The sequence below is a fragment of the Delphinapterus leucas genome, chromosome 10 (genome assembly GCF_059928025.1).
Source record: "Delphinapterus leucas isolate spDelLeu-1000000601 "Yukka" chromosome 10, BTC_Dleu_Yukka2, whole genome shotgun sequence".
Taxonomy (NCBI): Eukaryota; Metazoa; Chordata; class Mammalia; order Artiodactyla; family Monodontidae; genus Delphinapterus; species Delphinapterus leucas.
Genome location: NC_143138.1, coordinates 77,897,559 through 77,917,206, shown reverse-complemented (window position 1 = coordinate 77,917,206; position 19,648 = coordinate 77,897,559). Strand labels below are relative to the sequence as shown.

The window sequence follows — 19,648 nt, the reverse complement described above, 5'->3', positions numbered from 1 at the left end:
CTGCAGTTTGTAAGTGACTCATCAGGATTTGAACTAAGAATGCTGGGTTCAAAACCTTATGCCTTGTCACATTGCCTTTGCTAGGACAAGGGTTCCCCTATCCTAGGAGCTTGCTGCTGTGGCTGATGTCCAAAATTAGGAGCTTCCATGTGTACATCTCACCTTTCGCTGTTGTGTTTGAAACCTGTTGCTTCTCGCCCTGTCTCGTGTTCTCTCCGTGTCCTCTCCCTTTCTCTCTTGCGAGTGTTGTGCTTTCTCAGTGGTTCTTGCACACTTGGATCCCCATGGAGCTGGGCACCCCCTTATCTCCTTCTGGTGCTCTCTTACCCACAGTCTAGAGTCCTCAGGTCTTTGAGTTTAGTTAATGGGATTTATTCGATTGAGTGCAACCTTCACACTAGAAGTCAGGCTTCCATCATTTACAAAAGAGGAAATACAAACAGCCAATGAACACAGAGTAAAATAGTCAAGCCTGCTGTTAATCAAGGAAAGGCCCATGAGAACGGCAGCGATTAAACTGGCCAGAAGAAAAAGTGAATGGGGACACCCAGAGTGGGCAAGAAGCCATGTGATTTGCACTCCTTTGCCCAGATGGTAGGAGGACAGTCACCAGCTGTGTGGAAAGCATTTTGGGAATGGGTGTCCCAAGCCGTGCAGGTTTTCACTGATGAGCACAGCCCCTGCAGCACTGTAGGAGCACCGTCATGTTTGTTGACCAATGAACGAAGAAACGATCTCCCATCTAACTCTCCACTTCCCAAGGAAATAAACACAGATGAAATTAAAAAGTAATGTCCAGCCCAATCTCAATAATAGAACAATGGTTAAATAAATTATGATGCATCCATCAGGTGTAACATTATAGTCATTAAAAATAATATCAAATGAGTAACTTAGAATATGGAAATTGGCCGTTACGTAGGCAAAGTGAAAAAAAAAAGTTTCTATACAAAATTATATCTATTCCTGTTTCCTAGTTCTGTAAAAGAATAAATGTTGGCACAATTTATTTATTCAACAAATATGTATTACGTGTCTTCTGTGTGCTAAGTACTGTGGTAATGCAATATAAACAAAACACACAGTCCATGCCCTTATGGAGCTTACAGAATACTAGAGGATTTAGCTGTTAAACAATCATGTAAGTAAATCAATCATTACAAATCCAATGATTGCTAGGACAGAAAATTAAGCAGTATGTTCAAGAGAGTTTAACACTGGAAGAAAATTGAGACTGGGAGATCAAGGGACATGTTCTCAGCTCTGCCTGAGCCCCAGAGAGGTAGCGGGTGAAGAGAAGGGTGGGGAGAAGCATTGCCAACAGAAGGAACTGTGCATGCAACAGCTCTGAGGTAGCGCAATCAGGAGGCCCATGACACTCGAGTGGATGAGTGGGAGACCACACCAAGGGGTCTGGATTGTGCGCAGTGCAATGGAACAGGTGCCGTGGAAGGGTTTAGGGCAGGGGCTTAACGCAATCCAGTTGATACTTCCTGAAGATCATGCTGATTTCAGGTACAGAGTGGATGGAGATGGCTCCGTAAGAATCATGATGAAAAGATCACATCTGAGGGGCCCATCAGGGGCTCATGTCAGCTCAGACTGGCACTCTACCCAGATGCTAGGTAGGCCAGGCTCTCCTCTTGGGAGATCTACTGTGATTCCCAGAGACCAGTGAGTGGGGAAGGACGTTTCCCACATCACATCCTTCGACCTTTGTTCCTCTTTAACAGAGCTAAACTAAGCTTCATCCATTGCTCTATTCAACATAACTTTGAATGCCAGTGGAAATGGGGCTCCCTCCCTTCCCACTACTATTGAGGTCTCATTGTAAAGTCAGGTGTTAGCTCCTGCCGAATGAAGCTCCATCTCAAACTCTAGAACAGCGGTTTCCAAGAACTAGGGATTCTTGGAAAGGCTACAAGGAAATATTAGTGGTTACCCTGGAATAGTTTGTAGGGATAGCAAATGCATGGGGCAAATTTCTCACCAACTCGATTTCATGCTAATTCCAAGTGATTCCTTCTAGTGCTCTGTGAAGACCCCTGGCAACTTTCTGAGCATCTGTCTTGCATTTGCCTAACAAGATAATTAACACTTTTTGTCATTCTGGCAGCTTGGGAGGGGAGGGGGATGTGACAGCCAGCATGCCTTGCTGCCTCAATGCCTCCATGCCTCGGGTTAACCCTGCATTCACCCGACCCAGGAAGAAGGCGGGGCTAAGTTTAGCGTTGTCAAGGCGGAAGTCTCCGCACTGACCTCTCTGATTCTGTCTGCAGCTGGGGCACCCAGGGTGACTTCTCTACGACCCACGCACTGCCCGCTGTGAAGGTGAAGCTGTTCACAGAGAGCACAGGAGTCCTGGCCTTGGAGGACAAGGAACTGGGACGGGTAAGTGATCCCCATCACAAAGATTCTCCATCACAAGAAGCTGTGGAGGGCCGGAGTCCCCGGGTCCCGAGAGGCAGTATTGCCAATTTCTGATAAGCCCAGGTTCGAGGTTTGACTCCCTGGCTCTACTCTTTTTTTTTTTTTTGCGGTACACGGGGCTCTCACTGCCGTGGCCTCTTCCGTTGCGGAGCACAGGCCCCGGAAGCGCAGGCTCAGCGGCCATGGCTCACGGGCCCAGCCGCTCAGCTGCATGTGGGATCTTCCCGGACCGGGGCACGAGCCCGTGTCCCCTGCATCGGCAGGCGGACTCTCAACCACTGCGCCACCAGGGAAACCCCCTGGCTCTACTCTTCATTGATTGTGTGACCTTGGGCAAGACCCCCAAGCTCGCCAAGCCTCAGTTTCCCCTCTTTAAATCTGTGTGCATTGCAGAAGATAGATCAGGAGTTCTTAGCACCATGAGCCCCAGACACCCTTGAGAGCAAGGATGTGCAATACCCTTTCTATCGTGAAGCAAAAGTATTATATAATTTAACAAACTGACACCCTAACAATTTTAAAATCAGCACAGTGACATAATATAAAAGATACATAAAAGGGAAATTATAATAGTTTCAAAATGTAAAGATTCAACCGCAACTGTACTGAAGACCCAAGGAAGGAGTCTTTACTTTTCCTGTATGGAGAATCACTGTGCAGGTGACAAAGTCCCCTGCAGAGGACGGGGGCTCAAAAACCCAAGTATCAGTAATTTACTGAAACAGTAAACCAATCTTGGTAACAAAGTTTCCTTGATTTCCCTGGAAAAGTGCCAAACACGCTTATCGTGTATATGTAAAAAAGATTTAGGAGCTAGACTCAATCACCAGCAGTTTTTTCTACCTCCGTTCATATCTTGTGGGAATATTCAAAAATCAGGTGGGTTGTACGATTCCTCATCGTTGAGGAGTAGCTCGCTCACTGTAGGGTGATTAGTATCCCTGGGCCCCGCCCGTTCAATACCAGCAGAGCCCAGCACCAATTATTTTGTGAACCAAAAATGTCTCCCAAATTTCTGAAACATCTCAAGGGGTGGTACCAATCCCTTTGAGTACCACTGGGATAATAATTCTTTTTTTAAAAAAAATATTTATTTATTTGGCTGTGCCGGGTCTTAGTTGCAGCACACGGGCTCTTTTAGTTGCAGCATGCAGACTCTTAGTTGTGGCATGCATGCGGGATCTAGTTCCCGGACCAGGGATCGAACCCAGGCCCCCTGCGTTGGGAGGGCAGAGTCTTAACCACTGGATCATGAGGGAAGTCCCAAAATTTTCTAGTAGTCTGTTTTTTGGGGGGCCACGCTGTGCGGCATATGGGATCTTAGATCTTACTTCCCCGACCGGGGTTTGAACCCGCGCCCCCTGCATTAGAAGCACAGAGTCTTAACCACTGGACTGCCAGGAAAGTCCCCAATAATTCTTATCTGAATAATTTCCTTTATAATATCTTCTTACATCTCAGCTTTTGACTCTGTACCAAACAGATTTTCAGAACACAAGTTGGATTTGTTCCTTGCTAGCTTAAAATGCTTCTATGACTCCATACCGCTTGTAGTAAAACCTGAACTCTGTAGCACAGCCCACAGACTCTCGGGTGATCTGGCTCCTGCCCACCTCGCTAGCCTCATTTGCTGTCGCCTTTCCCCTCATCCAGTATGCACCAGCATCGCTGGCCAAATTTTAGTTCCTCAAATAAACCGAATTCTTTTTCATCTCAGTAGTTGTGGCTTCGTCTCTGCCTGGAGCACTCTCCCCACTGCCCAACTCTTCCAAAGGCTACTTGCTTCTCTATGTAAATGCCACCTCCTCCTCGGAGAGCCCTTTGCTGACTGACTGCCCATCCGCCTTCGTTTACTACTTCAGCTCCTCCCCATTCACATCCTCCACCGAACCTATCACCAATGAGACAGAGAGAATTTACAGAAATTTTGGCTTCTGTCTCCCCCACTGGACTGGAAAACTCCATGGGAGAGAAACCTATTTTTTTCCTTTTTTAAAATTAAAGTGTAGTCAATTTACAATATGTTACTGGTTTCAGGTATGCAATGTTGTGATTCAATATTTTTACAGTTATTATAAAATATTGGCTGTATTCCTTGTGTTACACAATATATCCTTATATCTTATTTTATACATAGTGGTTTGTACCTCTTAATGCCCTACCCCCTTTTTGCCCCTGCCACCATGCCTCTTCCCATTGCAAGGGAGATACCATGACCGTGAAACTTAAAATTATTTTGTTCACCACCCTATTCCTATACCCAGAGCCCAGCACATAGACTTAATAAATTTCATTTCTACTGGTTGAATGCATGATCCCTTCTGAAAGCTGTGTGACATTAGCCAATACATTTAACCTCTCTGAGCCTCTGATACAGCATCTGTAGAAAAATGACAGAATATCCCAAAGCAAGCACACAGGTACACACACCTAAGAACACCAGCAAGAACACATTAACCACACTTTCTTTTGTTTTTAATTAATTTATTTGTTTATTTTTGGCTGCGTTGGGTCTTCATTGCTGTGCACAGGCTTTCTCTACTTGTGGCGAGCGGGGACTACTCTTCGTTGCGGTGTGCGGGCTTCTCATTGCGGTGGCTTCTCTTGTTGCGGAGCACGGGCTCTAGGCGGATGGGCTTCAGTAGTTGTGGCACATGGGCTCAGTAGTTGTGGCTCACGGGCTCCAGAGCACAGACTCAGTAGTTGTGGCGCACAGGGTTAGTTGCTCCGCGGCATGTGGGATCTTCCCGGACCGGGGCACGAACCCGTGTCCCCTGCGTTGGCAGGCAGATTCTTAACCACTGTGCCACCAGGGAAGTCCCCTTCCTTTGTTTTCTCAATTCCTTAATCTGGCTTTCATCTATAGAACTGACCTGGGATCATATTACTAGGACCTAGACCGCAGATGGAAGTAAAACAAAAGGTAAACAAGGCTGATAGCAAAAAGAGTGCCCCCCACAAAAAAAGGAGGGAATGAAAGAAAAGAAGAGCTTTACCCATTATCTTTGAGAAATGACAAATACTCACTTCTGTCCTTAGGGAAAGAGAGACACACAGAGTGGGGGAAGGACCCTGCCTTTCCTTTTTCTTCAAACCTTTCTTTTTCCATGAAGACATGAATCAGGAATCAGGAGAGTCTCAGAGACCTAGAATATCAGTGTTAGAAGAGGCAAGTCCAGGAACCATCAACCTGAGTCCACTCCATGGGTCTCAGGAGCCCCTTGAAACCGTTTACACATGTTGGGGGGAGGGGCGTATGTGCATTTTTCTGGACTTGCTAATCCAAAGCATTCACCAGCTTCTCAAAGCTGTTTCCGCTCGAAAAAGTTAAAACACACTGGGCTAGTCAAAGCCTTTTCCTTTATAGAGGAAAAACTGATTCCCGTGGAAGGCAGGAAACACACCCCCAGAGCCACCCAGTTAGTTGGGGCCCATGCACAGTTGCATGTTTACCACTGGCCAGGCTACTGTCCTGAGGGCTCTGTGTGCAGCCCCTCACTGATTCTTTACCTGAATCCTATGAGGAAGGTCCAGTTATTACTCCTCCTGTACAGACCACTACACTGGGGCCCAGAGGAGGTAAGTGACTTGCCAGGAATGATGCCACGTCATCTCTGTTTTTACTACACTGCGTTGTCCCTATGCAAAAATAAAAATCTTGGCTCTGCTGTTGGGGTGAAGGCCACGAGCTTGCCATTAATCTCTTAACAAATCATACTCTCCTCCAGTCTCATGACACATTCCCCCAGATACTAGTTTATACTTCCTGCCACAGAAAACTTTCCACCTTTGCAGTGGAGCCCGCCTGCCTGGCCCTTGTGCTGGTGGGACCGGCGCCCTCTGCTGGCAGCACCTCCACAGACAGCGGCTGGGGGACAAACGGGCTCTTTTTTTTTTTTTTTTTTTTTTTTAATAAATTTATTTATCTATCTATCTGTCTTTGGCTGCATTGGGTCTTTTGTTGCTGCGCATGGGCTTTCTCTAGTTGTGGCGAGCGGGGGCTACTCTTCATTGCAATGCGTGGGCTTTTCATTGCGGTGGCTTCTCTTGTTGCAGAGCACAGGCTCTAGGCGCACAGGCTTCACTAGTTGTGGCACGCGGGCTCAGTAGTTGTGGCTCGCGGGCTCTAGAGCACAGGCTCAGTAGTTGTGGCGCACAGGCTTAGTTGCTCCGCGGCATGTGGGATCTTCCCGGACCAGGGCTCGAACCTGTGTCCCCTGCACTGGCAGGCGGATTCTTAACCACTGCGCCACCAGGGAAGCCCAAAAGTGCTCTTTTTTTAAAGTGATTCCTTGGACCCCTTGGGAAAATGTTTCTACGTGCTGATTTTTCCCAAGTTTAGCAGGACATAGACACATTCAAGATTCTGGTGCTGTGTTCATTCACGCAACCAGTATTTAGTTTGTTCCATTTTTACTTTTATGTTTCCTTTTTGTTAACCTTTGAACTGAAAAATAACTCATGCATATAGTAAAAAAAAAATAATCAAAATGGATATATAGTGAAAACTAATGATCCCACCCAACTGACTTGAGTATCTTTTCCCAGAGAAAAACGTTGTTTTCAATTTACTGGGCATTCTTCCCGAAATACTCTATGCATGTACAAGCATAGCATATACAAGCATATTTGTATATATCCCTCTTAAAATAAAAAAGAAAGGGAGCATAGTTGGAAGTTACTGTATGCATACTGCTCTGCACTTTGCTTGAAATATCCGGATATTTGGAGATTAGTCTGTATCAGCCCATACTGACTTCCCTTTTGTTTCCATAGCTACATACACTGTGTAGATATATCATAATTTATTTAGATTGTTTCCAGTCTTTGGCTGTATAAACAATGCCTCTATGAATAACCTTGAGTTTTTTTCTTTGCACATATGTCTCTGTGTGTGTGTGTGTGTGTGTATGTGTATGTGTATATATATATATAGGATAAATTTCAAAAAAGTATCTTGCTGAATGGAATTTGAATTTTGACAGATACTACCAAATTGTCCCCTAAAGAGTATACACCAATTATAATTTCACAAAAGGCATGAGAGAGTGACTGTTCCTCTACACTCTTGATAGCAGTGCAATACTCTCAACCTTGTACTCATCAAATAGGGTTACGGGCCCACTGTGTCCATTCATTTGCGCTATGCACAGAGCAAACAAGAATAATGACAGTCAAAAATCCTTAACCACACAGAACGTAAGGAATAGAGACATAAAACCAGAAATTACAATGCAGTGTGGTGAGTGCCCTGCTAGAGAAAGGACACCTGGGAAGCACACAGCAAGGGGACATAATCTAGTCTGAAAAGCAGGCACGCCTTCCCGGGGGAATGCAGAGGTAAGGAGAGACATGGAGGCTAAGTGCTTGAGAGGATCAGCCAGGTAAAGCCTCAGGGTAAAACCGTCCCCCAGAAGGACCTGCCCAAATGCCCAGGTAACTAAGAGAAGCTGGGGCTGGCTGACATACAGCTTACTGCTGAGAATGGGTTGTCTTCCCATATCATCATCACCACATCAAAGCACAGCACACGTGGGCCTCGGCTGAGATGACAGAGTGCTCAACTAGCAGCCTGGAATGCCCAGATGAGGTGTGTGGACTGCTCGGGACTCACGTGCACCCATAAGGACCCTAATAATCCAGCGGGGCTGACACTTACAAAGGAGTCGCTGGCCCGTCGGGTACATGGCAGAGTGGGGATGAAGATGGAGGAGGACTACGGTGACCTCATCTCTCCATCCACCCTAGAGGGGAGGTGTCCCCGGGGAGCGACCACGTGGGGGAAGAAGCCTTGGTGGAGCGGTCAGTAGTGAGCTGCGGCCATTTGTGTCGGCTAATGGACACTATATTGCCGGTGGGAAACGCGCCCAGGACCCATATGGTGGATGGCCTGTTAACAAGCTCCGGGTGCCCAGAGCGCCCCACCCGCTTTGAATTTGCCAAGCGAGCAGAAGCAGAAGGAGGCCCTGGGCCTTACCTACTGCTGTTCTGGCCCTGGTGGGGTTTCTCTTACCAGTTCCTCCCCTTCCTCGTTTCCCAACATATCACCCACCGACCCAGCCCCACCTCTCAGCCCAAACTAGCACAGCAGAGAGGGTCAGCTACAGTGAGATCGGCAAGTCCTTCCTCTCCATCTTCCACAGTCTGGGGTCTCAGGATACGGAACATGATACAAGGTGACACGCAGGGGCAGGTGTTATCTCGAGAGATAACACAAGAGGTCTCCACGACCCGGTGGCACCCTGACTTACTCATTTCCTTCCAGCATCCTAAGACATATCACAGTTCGCTAGTGCCAGTCACGTGAACTGTTACATTTTATGATAGAATTTCAACTAAATTAACCCTCACAAAATGAATAACTGGTCAAGAAGACTATTACAGCAGAGCTATGATCTGAAGATAATACTGGTATTGCAAGCCTGGCAAACAACGTGAAAATGGTAGAGGGGACATCAGTCCTGCTAACAAGTAGTTCTGCCATCCATGTCACGAGATAAAAACAGTGCGGGTGCACTCAGGATGAGAGGTCAATGAAAATGTTTTGAGATTGTCTACAAGTCCGCTTGAACCACGGATTCGCATCCAGTATCCTCAACAATGAGCCTTGCCTTACATATATATGGTACCATCACATATGGCAAACAATAGTACAAAGCCACCACAGTTACCAAGATATTTTAAAATAGCGTTTTTTGGGAATTCCCTGGCAGTCCAGTGGTTAGGACGCCGCACTTCCACTGCAGGGGGCACGGGTTCGATCCCTGGTCGGGGAACTAAGATTCCGCGAGCAGCGCGGCGCAGCCAAAAAAATAAATAAATGAATTTTTAAAAATAAAAATAGAGTTCTTTATCTTTAGCCCATCTTTTTAAAACTTCTATATTTGTGTATGTTTTATGAGATATGTAATAATGCAGTATATTAATACAAAGTAAACATACATCATGTAAAAGATACATGGATATATATTTGACTGATATTTATACATTATATTGATATATTTTTATATTACTAGTGATCTATTTAAAGATATTTGGCTCATTGCTCAAAAATATTTTACTGAAGTAGGGCAGGATCAAAAAAAAAGTTGGCAGCCTCCGGTTTGAAAAATCAAGCCTTCTTGTATTTTAATCGTGTCATTAGACCTTGAGAAGCCTCAAATGTTGGGTTTAGCAAGAATATACAAATTTTTTTTCATCGAAGAGAGGGAATTTAGTGGAAGAAAGAGGGTTGGGCCTGGAATCAGAAGGGGTCAAAACTCAGCGCAAGCAAAAAGGCACATCAAGTGGGCTGATTTCATTTTCCTGCCGTGATCTTTCACTCTTCTCAAAGCCCTTGTCCCACAATCACACAGAAAGCCGTGTGTGTCTACTCTCTAAGCACAGGCCAAGCTTGCATGATGGCGGTGAGGTCGACACAGCACCTAGAAGGCTCGAGTGTCCACCCCTGAGACTCTGAGCCCCTCCTGTCCCTCTGCAGAGGTGAAAGAAACCCAGGAAAGGAGCCTGCCTTCCCTGTGCCTGGAAAAAACAGACAGCCTGCACCAAAGCAGGGCACAGTGCCACCGCAGAAACAGATCTTAGCAGGCCCAGCTTTGGTTGTGTCTGTATCTCGTCCACATTCCCTTCGTTTAGGGGATTTTCCAAATATTTCGCTCCTCCTTGAATGCACATTTCCTAGACCCCACGTGGCTCCTGAGTGAGAAGTCTTTCGTCGCATCCTGAAAAAGTGGATTTACTGGAGAAGTGGGTCCCCTTCTGGGTTCATTTACAGCATCTGTGACTGTGAGAACTGGGACAAAGACGCAAGTCATAGCACCGACTCTGAAGCACCCTGGTGAAAGGCATTTCCTAAGAACAGGTCCTTCTTCAAGCTGCATGTGCTTCCCTCTGGGCCAGGACAGGGTTGGGTGCTGTGTGATAAGGTGTCAAGTCCAGGTGAAATCACATTGAAATGTGGGACCCTAAGCATGTTCCTTCTCACCTCTAAGTCTCACATTTCTCATCAGATATTGCCCCTTCCCTCTTCCCCTTCAGCCTTGGAAGGATTTCTCCTCTTGACATAGCAGAAGAAATCCTGATGAATGGAAAAAAGAGTAGACTAGAGGTTCTGTCTAATATAGAAGGACACTTCTTTCTCTTATACATCCATCTTCTTATTTGAGGAGAGCAATGTGTGGAATACATTCTCAGCTCAGTGTTGTTTTAGTACTTCTGAACTTTAGAAAAGCACAAAAGCAGGATTACAGAAATTGTGATCCCTACTCTTACAGAATTAGCCAGAGAGAGAGAGAAGAGAGCAAAGAATGCCATTTTTGTCCTCAGCCCGGGCTGCTTGGCACCAGCCAGCCCTGGTAGGTGGAGCCTTGGATCTGAGTCCGATGCCCAGACCTCCACTTCATTTAACTGCCTTCCCGCTGGCTGTGGGACACGGATGAGACCCTCAATTCTCAGCAGCCAAGTTTCTCGTCTATGAAAACATGCCCATAACAGTGTTCCTATTTTCTGGCTAATATGATTGTCCTTTTTTCCTGCAGGTTATTCTCCATCCCACCCCCAACAGCCCCAAACAGTCAGAGTGGCACAAAATGACAGTCTCCAAAAACTGCCCCGATCAAGACCTCAAAATCAAACTTGCTGTCCGAATGGATAAGCCTCAAAACATGAAGCATTCTGGGTAAGTGTTCCTCCTCCAAGCGGTAATTTTGGACCCACCCCATTCATTTCTTAAAATATTTAAAAATAAAAATAGATAAAAGTTGATCTTCGGAGAACGACATGGAAGAAAAGCCAAAGAAATATGAGAGATTATTAAAATACCTGACTTTGATATTTACTATATAAGCTTCCTCAATTCTTATTATTACTGTATTTGCATTTGCTAAACCATCAGGATAGGGTCATTGCCTTATCCTTTTCTAATAGAATTTCCAGTACAGTTCAAAACCTTCCTAGACTCACGCTGGGTGATTCTGGTCTAAGAGGTTTTACTGGCCTCACATACCTCTTAAAGGCATCCAGATCTTTCAGATTCTCTGAATCATGCACTTACACGTTCATTAACAACCATACCCAGGAGGTGTAAGCCGTTACTGTAGGGGACCTTCAAACGATCAACTCACGTTGAGTCAGTTTTAGTGTTTAGCATAACATTTAAATTAACCAGAGAGTAGAAATTTTATGATTGTCTTCAGTTTCTTAAGGTTTTAGAGGAATGACCAATTAAGTAATCTCAAGTAGGATAAAAAGAATAGGTAAACTGTAGTTTTATTTTGCAGATCAAACCAATGGTTTGTATAGGAAATGTTTATTGGCAAGTGGGTATGTGCTGAGCCCCATTGCCTATTAAACTAAATTGCTTGGACACCACTGTCTCAGAAAACCTGACCACTTAGGAAGGAGCTGGGCCATTTAACTCTGACTAGGGGAATGTTTAACCAGTGGAAGGGAATTGGATTGTGTTCCAAGGATTTTGCAGGTACCATTTGCCAACCAGCTATCATTCTGCTTACGTGTTTGTGAAAGGACTTAAAGTAATAAAACTGACATGAAAATTGAAGCTTGGTTATGCGCTAGAGATGTGGGGAATTCAAAAACCCAATACCAGGGGCTGGTCACTGATTAAGATAGATTTAAACAGAAGCCCGTGAGAGGCCCAGGAGGGCGTGGTCGGGATAGGAGGTATACATCCCAGCAGCTGGGCACACCACAGCGGCATGCAGTCAGAGTAAAGAGCAGCGCCCTGGCCTTGGTGCCTCAGAGTTCTAGGGAACAAAGAAGGCTAAAGGTTTGAGTGAAAGATAGATACTTACTAGGGAGGGTATTGGAGGGGGTTGGGCATGGGGAACTCCAAAGGAAGCAAAGGTCTCCCACCAACTAGATACTGGCTGCTGAACCTGAGCTCTGGCTTGGATTTGGAGAATTTCCATGGCATTGTCTTTTTTTTTTTTTTTTTTAACATCTTTATTAGAGGATAATTGCTTTACAATGGTGTGTTAGTTGCTGCTGTATAACAAAGTGAATCAGCTGTACGTATACTTATATCCCCGTATCCCCTCCCTCTTGCATCTCCCTCTCACCCTCCCTATCCCATCCCTCTAGGTGGTCACAAAGCACCGAGCTGATCTCCCTGTGTTATGTGGCTGCTTCCCACTAGCCATCTATTTTACATTTGGTAGTGTATATATGTCCATGCCACTCTCTCACTTCGTCCCAGCTTACCCTTCCCCCTCCCCGTGTCCTCAAGTCTATTCTCTACGTCTGCATCTTTATTCCTGTCCTGCCCCTAGGTTCATCAGAACATGGCATTGTCCTGAGGCCAAAGTATTCCTAGAGTTTTAGGTGGGATTTTGGCAAAGTTCTTCTGCCTGTGGCCGTGAGAAGGCTGTAGGGGAATGAGCCAGGCCCCTGCTATACACGCTGTCCTTTTTCAACTGTCCACGATGAAGGGCTAGCTTTGCCTCATCTCAGTTAGCATCTCATGAAAATGTTTGTGACGTGTTTCTAAGGTCAGCTTTTCCTCCTTCTTATCATTATTACTGGCATATATTCCCAAAATGTTAAATGTGATTTCTCCCTAATATCCCTTCCTCTGCAATATAAACATCCTAGTTTCAAGACAAAGAATTTGAGAATTCTGTTAGGTTCCTGTAGCACCCAGGAACAGCGTTTGTGTCTTAAGCAAAGCATTGGCTCGTAAATACTTGGTAAATATTTGCTAAAGGAATGAGAGCATGAGTGAGCAGTTGGAGGGAAAGAGGGCGAAGTGAAGAGGGCAGAGCAGACAAAAAAGAGAAACAGAAATATGAATGAATATATCTGTCCTTAAACCTACTTCTTAAAGAAACTTCCTTAAAAGGATCAGTAGCTCAACCCACTTTCTAGGCCCCTTTGAAGCTCTGTGCTAGGAGTTTTACAAACACTCTCTCGTTTAATCCCCACGGCAAGCACTTGACATAGGTATTACTTTCCTTACTGGACAAATTCCCATTTCCCACATTCTCTTCAGTTCTCTAACCAGTCTGGATTAAGAAATTTTTCTCTTGATTCATTCATAAGATTACTAACATATTTCAGACCATCCTGACCCTATGGATGATAGAAGAAATCTGTAACTCACTTCTGACAGGCTCCACAGTGATTTCATTTTACTAGGCTGCCATCTAAAAATTACCCCTGCCGGGAAATATACCAGGAGGGCCTAGGGCAGCTCTGCAAGGTGGACAGTGGGTACCTTAAAAACACTGTCAGACCCACTGTGGCCTAAATCAGGGCTGGACAACCTTAGCTACCCAAGGGATGATTCAAGGAAAATAAAAATGTTGCGAACTACATTTTTTTTCCATTTAAACTTAAAATAGCTTTATGAAGCCCTATTATATGGGGAAGGAGGATAGAAATATCAGAACAGTGTCACAGCTTAAAGAATGAGAGAGAGAAAGGAATTTTTAAGAATCAACTCTGAGGTTATAAATTGTGTCTACTTCGATGTTTATTAAAACCTAGAGGAAACCTCAGAATTACTGTGAATTACTCCTTGTTGGTGGACTGTGGTTCCTGGAATGAGCCACTGAGCCATTCAGAATAACTTTATTGAATAGAAAAATGTCAGTGAGAAAATCAACACTAGCTTTTGGCCTTAAGACATGAGTATTAGGGATATCTGAGAATGAGCATCTCCTCGGTGGCTTTCTAATTTTTCATCTTTTATATCCATATGATGTTCTCAAGTTCAGGAAGTGCATCCACGTGCATTATCTCATTTTATCCCTGAAACAGCCTCCCAAGGATTAGTTATTATTATCCCTCCATCTTAATAAATGGCCTCTCCCTTCGCCCAGTTGCTCAGACCAACATCCTCAGCGTCATGTGACACTTTTCTCTCTCTCTCACCCTTCATCTCATCCATCGTCACGTTCTCGTCACTCCACCTTCAAGGTAAATCTAGAGTTCAACCTCTCATCACCACCTCCACACCATCATTCGAATCCAGGCCTCCCTCATTCTCCCTCTCACCTGTTGCACTTGTCTTGTCAGCAGTCCCCCTGCTGCTGTCCTTGCCCCCTGTAGGCTCTTTCCCACCCTGAAGCCAGAGTAATTTTTTTTAAAACACAAGTCAGATCCTGCCACTTGAATGCTGGAAAATCTCCAGTGATTCCCCGTCTCGTTCAAAATAAAAGTCAGTGTTGCCTCTGTGGCAACAAGGCCCTATCTAATAAGGACACCACTACTATCTGACCTTGATCACGGCTCTAGCCTCCCTGACCTCCTTGCTCTTCCCTGAAGACTTCATGTGTACCCCCACTGCAGGGCCTTTGTTCCCACTGTTTCCTCTGCCTTGGATGCCCCTTCTCCCCCACCCAGATGTCCACATGGCTCACCCTGATTTCTGTGTGTCTCTGTACCTTATCGGAATGCCTTTCCTGGCCCATCTGTGTCCTCTGTCTGTCTCTTACTCTGCTTTGTTTTCACCAGAGCACTTACAGTCATCTCACATACCAGCTATTTCTTCATCTATTATTTTGTTGTCTGTCTTCCCCACTGGACTTTGAGTTCCTTGTCAGCAGGGGCGTCTGCCTTCTTTGTTCGAAGAAGCTAGTACAGGGCCTGACATGTAGTATAAGTCCAATAAATGTTGCTGCATAAATGAATGTGAATGAGTCAATCTCTGCAAATAAGGAAACTGAGGATTAGAGTGGTGAACACACTTGCCCAAGTCAGAGTAAGCATCAGAGCCAGGTCTAGAATTGTGTTATTTCTTTCCATTTGAAATGAAAGGAATCAACTTAACTGAGGACCTGAAACATGAATAAAATACAGAGCTTCCCATGGCTCCACTTGGAATTCATTCATTGCACCACAGCTTATAAGTCTTAGCCATGCTTTTTTTTTTTTTTGGCTGAATATTTTTAATTTAATAAAAGCTATAAAACTTACATCCAAAAAGTTCAACAAACCCATGTTTAAGAAACATGAAAAAAATTACAGCAAGGTACAGTGTAAGTATAAAGCTAATAACCAGTGATAAAGAGAAAATCATAAAAGCAGCCAGAGAACAAAGAAATGTTACACACAAAAGGATAAAACAGTTCTTGTTAGAAGCATTGCAAGTGAGAAGACAGAGGAGCAACACCTTTAATGTACTCAAGTCTATATATGCAATGAAAACATCTTTCAAAGTGAATGACAAAATAGTTACCCATGCTTCTTAAAATCCCCTTTCCTCTTCCACCTTCTTAGCTGTGCTATTGCTCTAGACTTCTTGTTTTCAAAACCATCACACTCCTCTCCCTTCCCCATAAGTCCCCAGGATACCACTCATATTGACACAGACTCTCAAACAGAACTACCTAGACTGACCTAATTCAATATATTTAGGATCCCACTTTATTTCCCATTGGCTTATTTTCTATAATTAGATCAATTAAATCAAGTTAGTTGATAGTGTTGTTTAAATCTTCTAAATCTTTACTGATTTTCTGCAAATTATTGAGATAGAGGTATTGAAATCTGGCTATAATTGTGGATTTGTTTGTTTCTACTTAAGAGTTCTGTCCATCTTTGCATCATATATTTTGAAGCTCTGTTATTAGATGCATAAACATTTAAGATTACTGTGTCTTCTTGGTGAATCGACCCTTTTATCATTATAAAATGATCTTCTTTATCCCTGGTAATATTCTTGGTCCTGAAATTTATTTTGTGTGACAGTAATAAATATAACCACTCCAGATTTTTTAAAAACCAATGTTGGCATCGTAATTCCTTTCCCATCCTTTTATTTTTTGCCTCTTTGTGTCTTTAGATTTAAAGTGCATTTCTTGCAGGGAGCATAGAGTTAGGTCTACTGAGCACTTACTGGGGGCCAGTTACTGTGCTAACAACTTGACATGCATCATCTCCATCTGTCCTCACAACAGCCAGATGAAGTAGATCCTATGCTAACCCCATTTTACAGATGATTAAACTGAGGCATGGGGCAGCTAAGCCTAAAGACCTAAGGACCCAGAATTCCCACCTAGGTATTTCCACCTTGAGTTTGAGATGTAACCCCTCAGCTAAACTTCGGCTCACTGTACTAGAATGTTGATTATCTATTCATAAATCCAGATTTCCAAATATCTGGATAGCCTGAAGAGGTAGTTGAGGGTCACTGATGCCCACACAGGTAGATCTGTCTATGGAATGAAGAGCTGGAGCGGGGAAGCCACCTATATGTCTACAATGACAGAATTCCCCCTGCTCCAGGTACTTCTCATTCTGCTTAATGAGCGTGTTTCAACCTAACAAAATATAGAACCAGAGCTGACTAGACGGAAACTGTACATTGTAGCCCTCAATTTTTCTTGGTTTTGACATCTGGTATGTGCCAAATTAGCAATAAATTCTGAGGAAGCCTCAGAGGGAAAGCCCTTCTTTCATGCAAACCAAATGATACTTCCCAAAGGAGCATTGTTCATTTTCCTCTGATCCCACTCAGCTTTCCCATTCAGAAGCCTTCAACCACAAGTCCTCTCTGTTTGATTGGAATAGCCATTCATGTTCTTAGTTCAATAAAGAAACCGAAGTTTGTCATCTATAAGAGGAAGAATAGCATGCTGAACAGGGCCCTCTGGAGCCAGAGTGTTCTGGGTGTAAATTCTGGCTATGTCATTCACCAGCTTGGCGCCCTGGAGAAATTACTTGACCTTTCTGAACTTCAGTTTCCTCAGCTGTAAAATAGGAGTGATAACATAATGACATACCGAGTAATAATTGCTTACTTTGTGCCAGATATTGTTCTAAGCGCTTTATGTTTCATTAACTTCTTTAATCCTCACAGCAACACTTGAAGTAGGTACCATTATTACTGTCCCCATTGTACAGATGAGAAAACTGAGGTAGAGACAAGTTTAGTAACTTGCCCAAGGTCATACAGGAACGTAAGCAACGTAAGCTTAAGCAACGTAAGCTCCAGATTCAAGCTCTTAACCCTTCCGGGTGGGTATAATAAATTCACATAAAGTACCTGGCACAGCACAGAAGACTAGTAAGACTTCACGAGCAGTAGCTAGTATTTTTATCATGAAGGAAAAAATTAATGATACCATATGAATTACATTCTGTGGGTTCACGTGAACTCCTTTTCCTACTTCCGTTCTCATCAGTTAAAACTATAAACACTTTAGAGGTCGTAGCTATGTTTGTTGTTTTGAATCTCTTTATGTGGATTCAAGTTAAGAAGTAAGAAAAATTGGTAGTAGCAGCCAGAAAAGTATGAGAGTTACAGCGTTACTAGCCACTACTAAAAATAGAAAAGTTTTCGCCCATTGTCTTATTTATCTTTTAATTCATCTATTTCCCTATGTACATATGTCCAAGGAGATTTCTTGTCACATATTTAGCTATTAATAACTACTCGTAACGATACACTTACCTCTGTACTCAAAGATATTTTATAATAAGGCTCATATTTATTATGCATCTACTTCCTGCCATGCCTCGTGCTTATACTTCACAAGCATCATCTCATTTAATCTCCACAACCACCCTGCAAGAGAGGGACCATTCCTGGCCCTGTTTTCCAGAGCACCGAGTGGTTAAGCATCTTGTCCAACATCTCAGATTAACCACTAGAACTGGAACACTATACTCTTAATCGGTACAGACCAATAACCCTGTCTCTCCTTGGACCTGGCTGAAGGTTCCTGTTAGGTCCATTTCTGCCATGGATACATTTATATATTATTTCAAGAAGGTTAAGAACACTGTCCAGGGCAGCTAGGTAATCCACGTAACCAGAGCTGACCATGTTGGCCTCGGGGCTGATGCACTTACCAGCCGTCCAGCCATTTCCACAGCCTCAGTCCAGCCACCATCCTCTCTCTGTTGTCTACACTACTGTAACCGTCTCACTGGTGTCCCTGCCTTCTCTCTTGCCTTTTCCATCTACAGTGCATTAACCACTCAGCAGCCACTGGGATCATCTTAAATAGATATATAATTGTGTCGCTTCCCTGCTTAAAACCCTTCTATAGTTTCCCATCCTTATTTAGATGGAGTGTATTCCTGATCTAATTTGCCCATCAAAAGATCACTCTGTCTGCCATGTAATGAAAAGAGTTAGAGAGAAAGCAGGGAGACCAGAGAGGAGCCTGTTGCTGCGGTCTGGGTAGACATGATAGTAGCTTGAATGGGGAGTAGCAGTGGAGATAGAAATAGATGGGATATATTTTGGGAGGAAAAAAAAAACAAAACTCAAAGAACTTGGCAGTGGAGTGCATGTCTCTATGCAATGTGTGAAACTCTCATCAGAAAGTTTGATAAAGACGGCTCTGGTTTCCCAAGGCATTCATAACTAACTGAAATATGGCAAATGTATACTGACCACCTACCATGCATCAAAAGCTGTGCTAGGGACTTAGAAAGGAAAATTTAGAAAAAAAGAACAAGTTTCCTTCCTTCAAGGAACTCACAATCCAATAGAAACAATACATATGAAAATAAATAAATTATAGCAGCGTGATCATTGTAACTACCAGCAGAATTATGTGCAGGGCCCAGGAGGTGATGACATCACAGTAAGGATTCAGACTTAGGAAGAATATGAATTCTAACATAAGGAGCAGGGAGAAGGCATTCCGGGCACCATAACACGTGCAAAGTTATGGGGGTGTGCAACTTTATGGTGTGGTGAGGAATTACAGGTAACATAAGGCACAGAAGCTAAATTTAGAGAGTGAAGCATAGCTGGCAAACAAAGTCATTTTTAGGCCAGGTCAAGATGCTCCATTCTGTTTCTATAGGCTAAGGTTTCCCTGGGTCTCTTCTTACCACTGATGGTACACAAGATTGTTTCGTGGTATACAGACAAGCATATATTAGTTAAGCAGTTATTTATGTATTTTAATGTGCATTATATAATATAAAATTAGTATATCAAAGCTACAATGTAAAGTTTCCTTTCAAAATAAATTTATTCTTGTTAAATACGTCAACTTAAAGAAAAAAGGCAAGTAAATCATACAACAGATGGACCGATCTGGGATAAATCATGGAAGTGCAAGATGAGTGGTCAAAGTTGCGGGCTCCCCTCGTGTCAGTGGGGGAGACTCACTGAAGGAGTTTCAGCAGGGAAATTCATACATGCAGATGGTAGGATCCGTCCCACGGCCAGGAGGAGGAGGAAACTCATTCTGGTGAAACCGATTAAGAGTTTCCTCTGTGGTTTACCATGGCC

The 19,648-nt window shown here is 43.9% G+C and overlaps 1 protein-coding gene across 1 annotated transcript in view; it reads left to right on the top strand.

Moving 5' to 3' along the window:
- CADPS (calcium dependent secretion activator) overlaps nt 1–19,648 on the top strand; it is a 153,517-nt gene that overhangs the window by 78,139 nt on the left and 55,730 nt on the right. The window contains exons 9-10 of the mRNA XM_089919888.1: nt 2,280–2,391; nt 10,968–11,107. Of these exons, the coding sequence (XP_089776014.1) occupies nt 2,280–2,391; nt 10,968–11,107 (252 nt within the window). The remainder of the gene's footprint in view (nt 1–2,279; nt 2,392–10,967; nt 11,108–19,648) is intronic.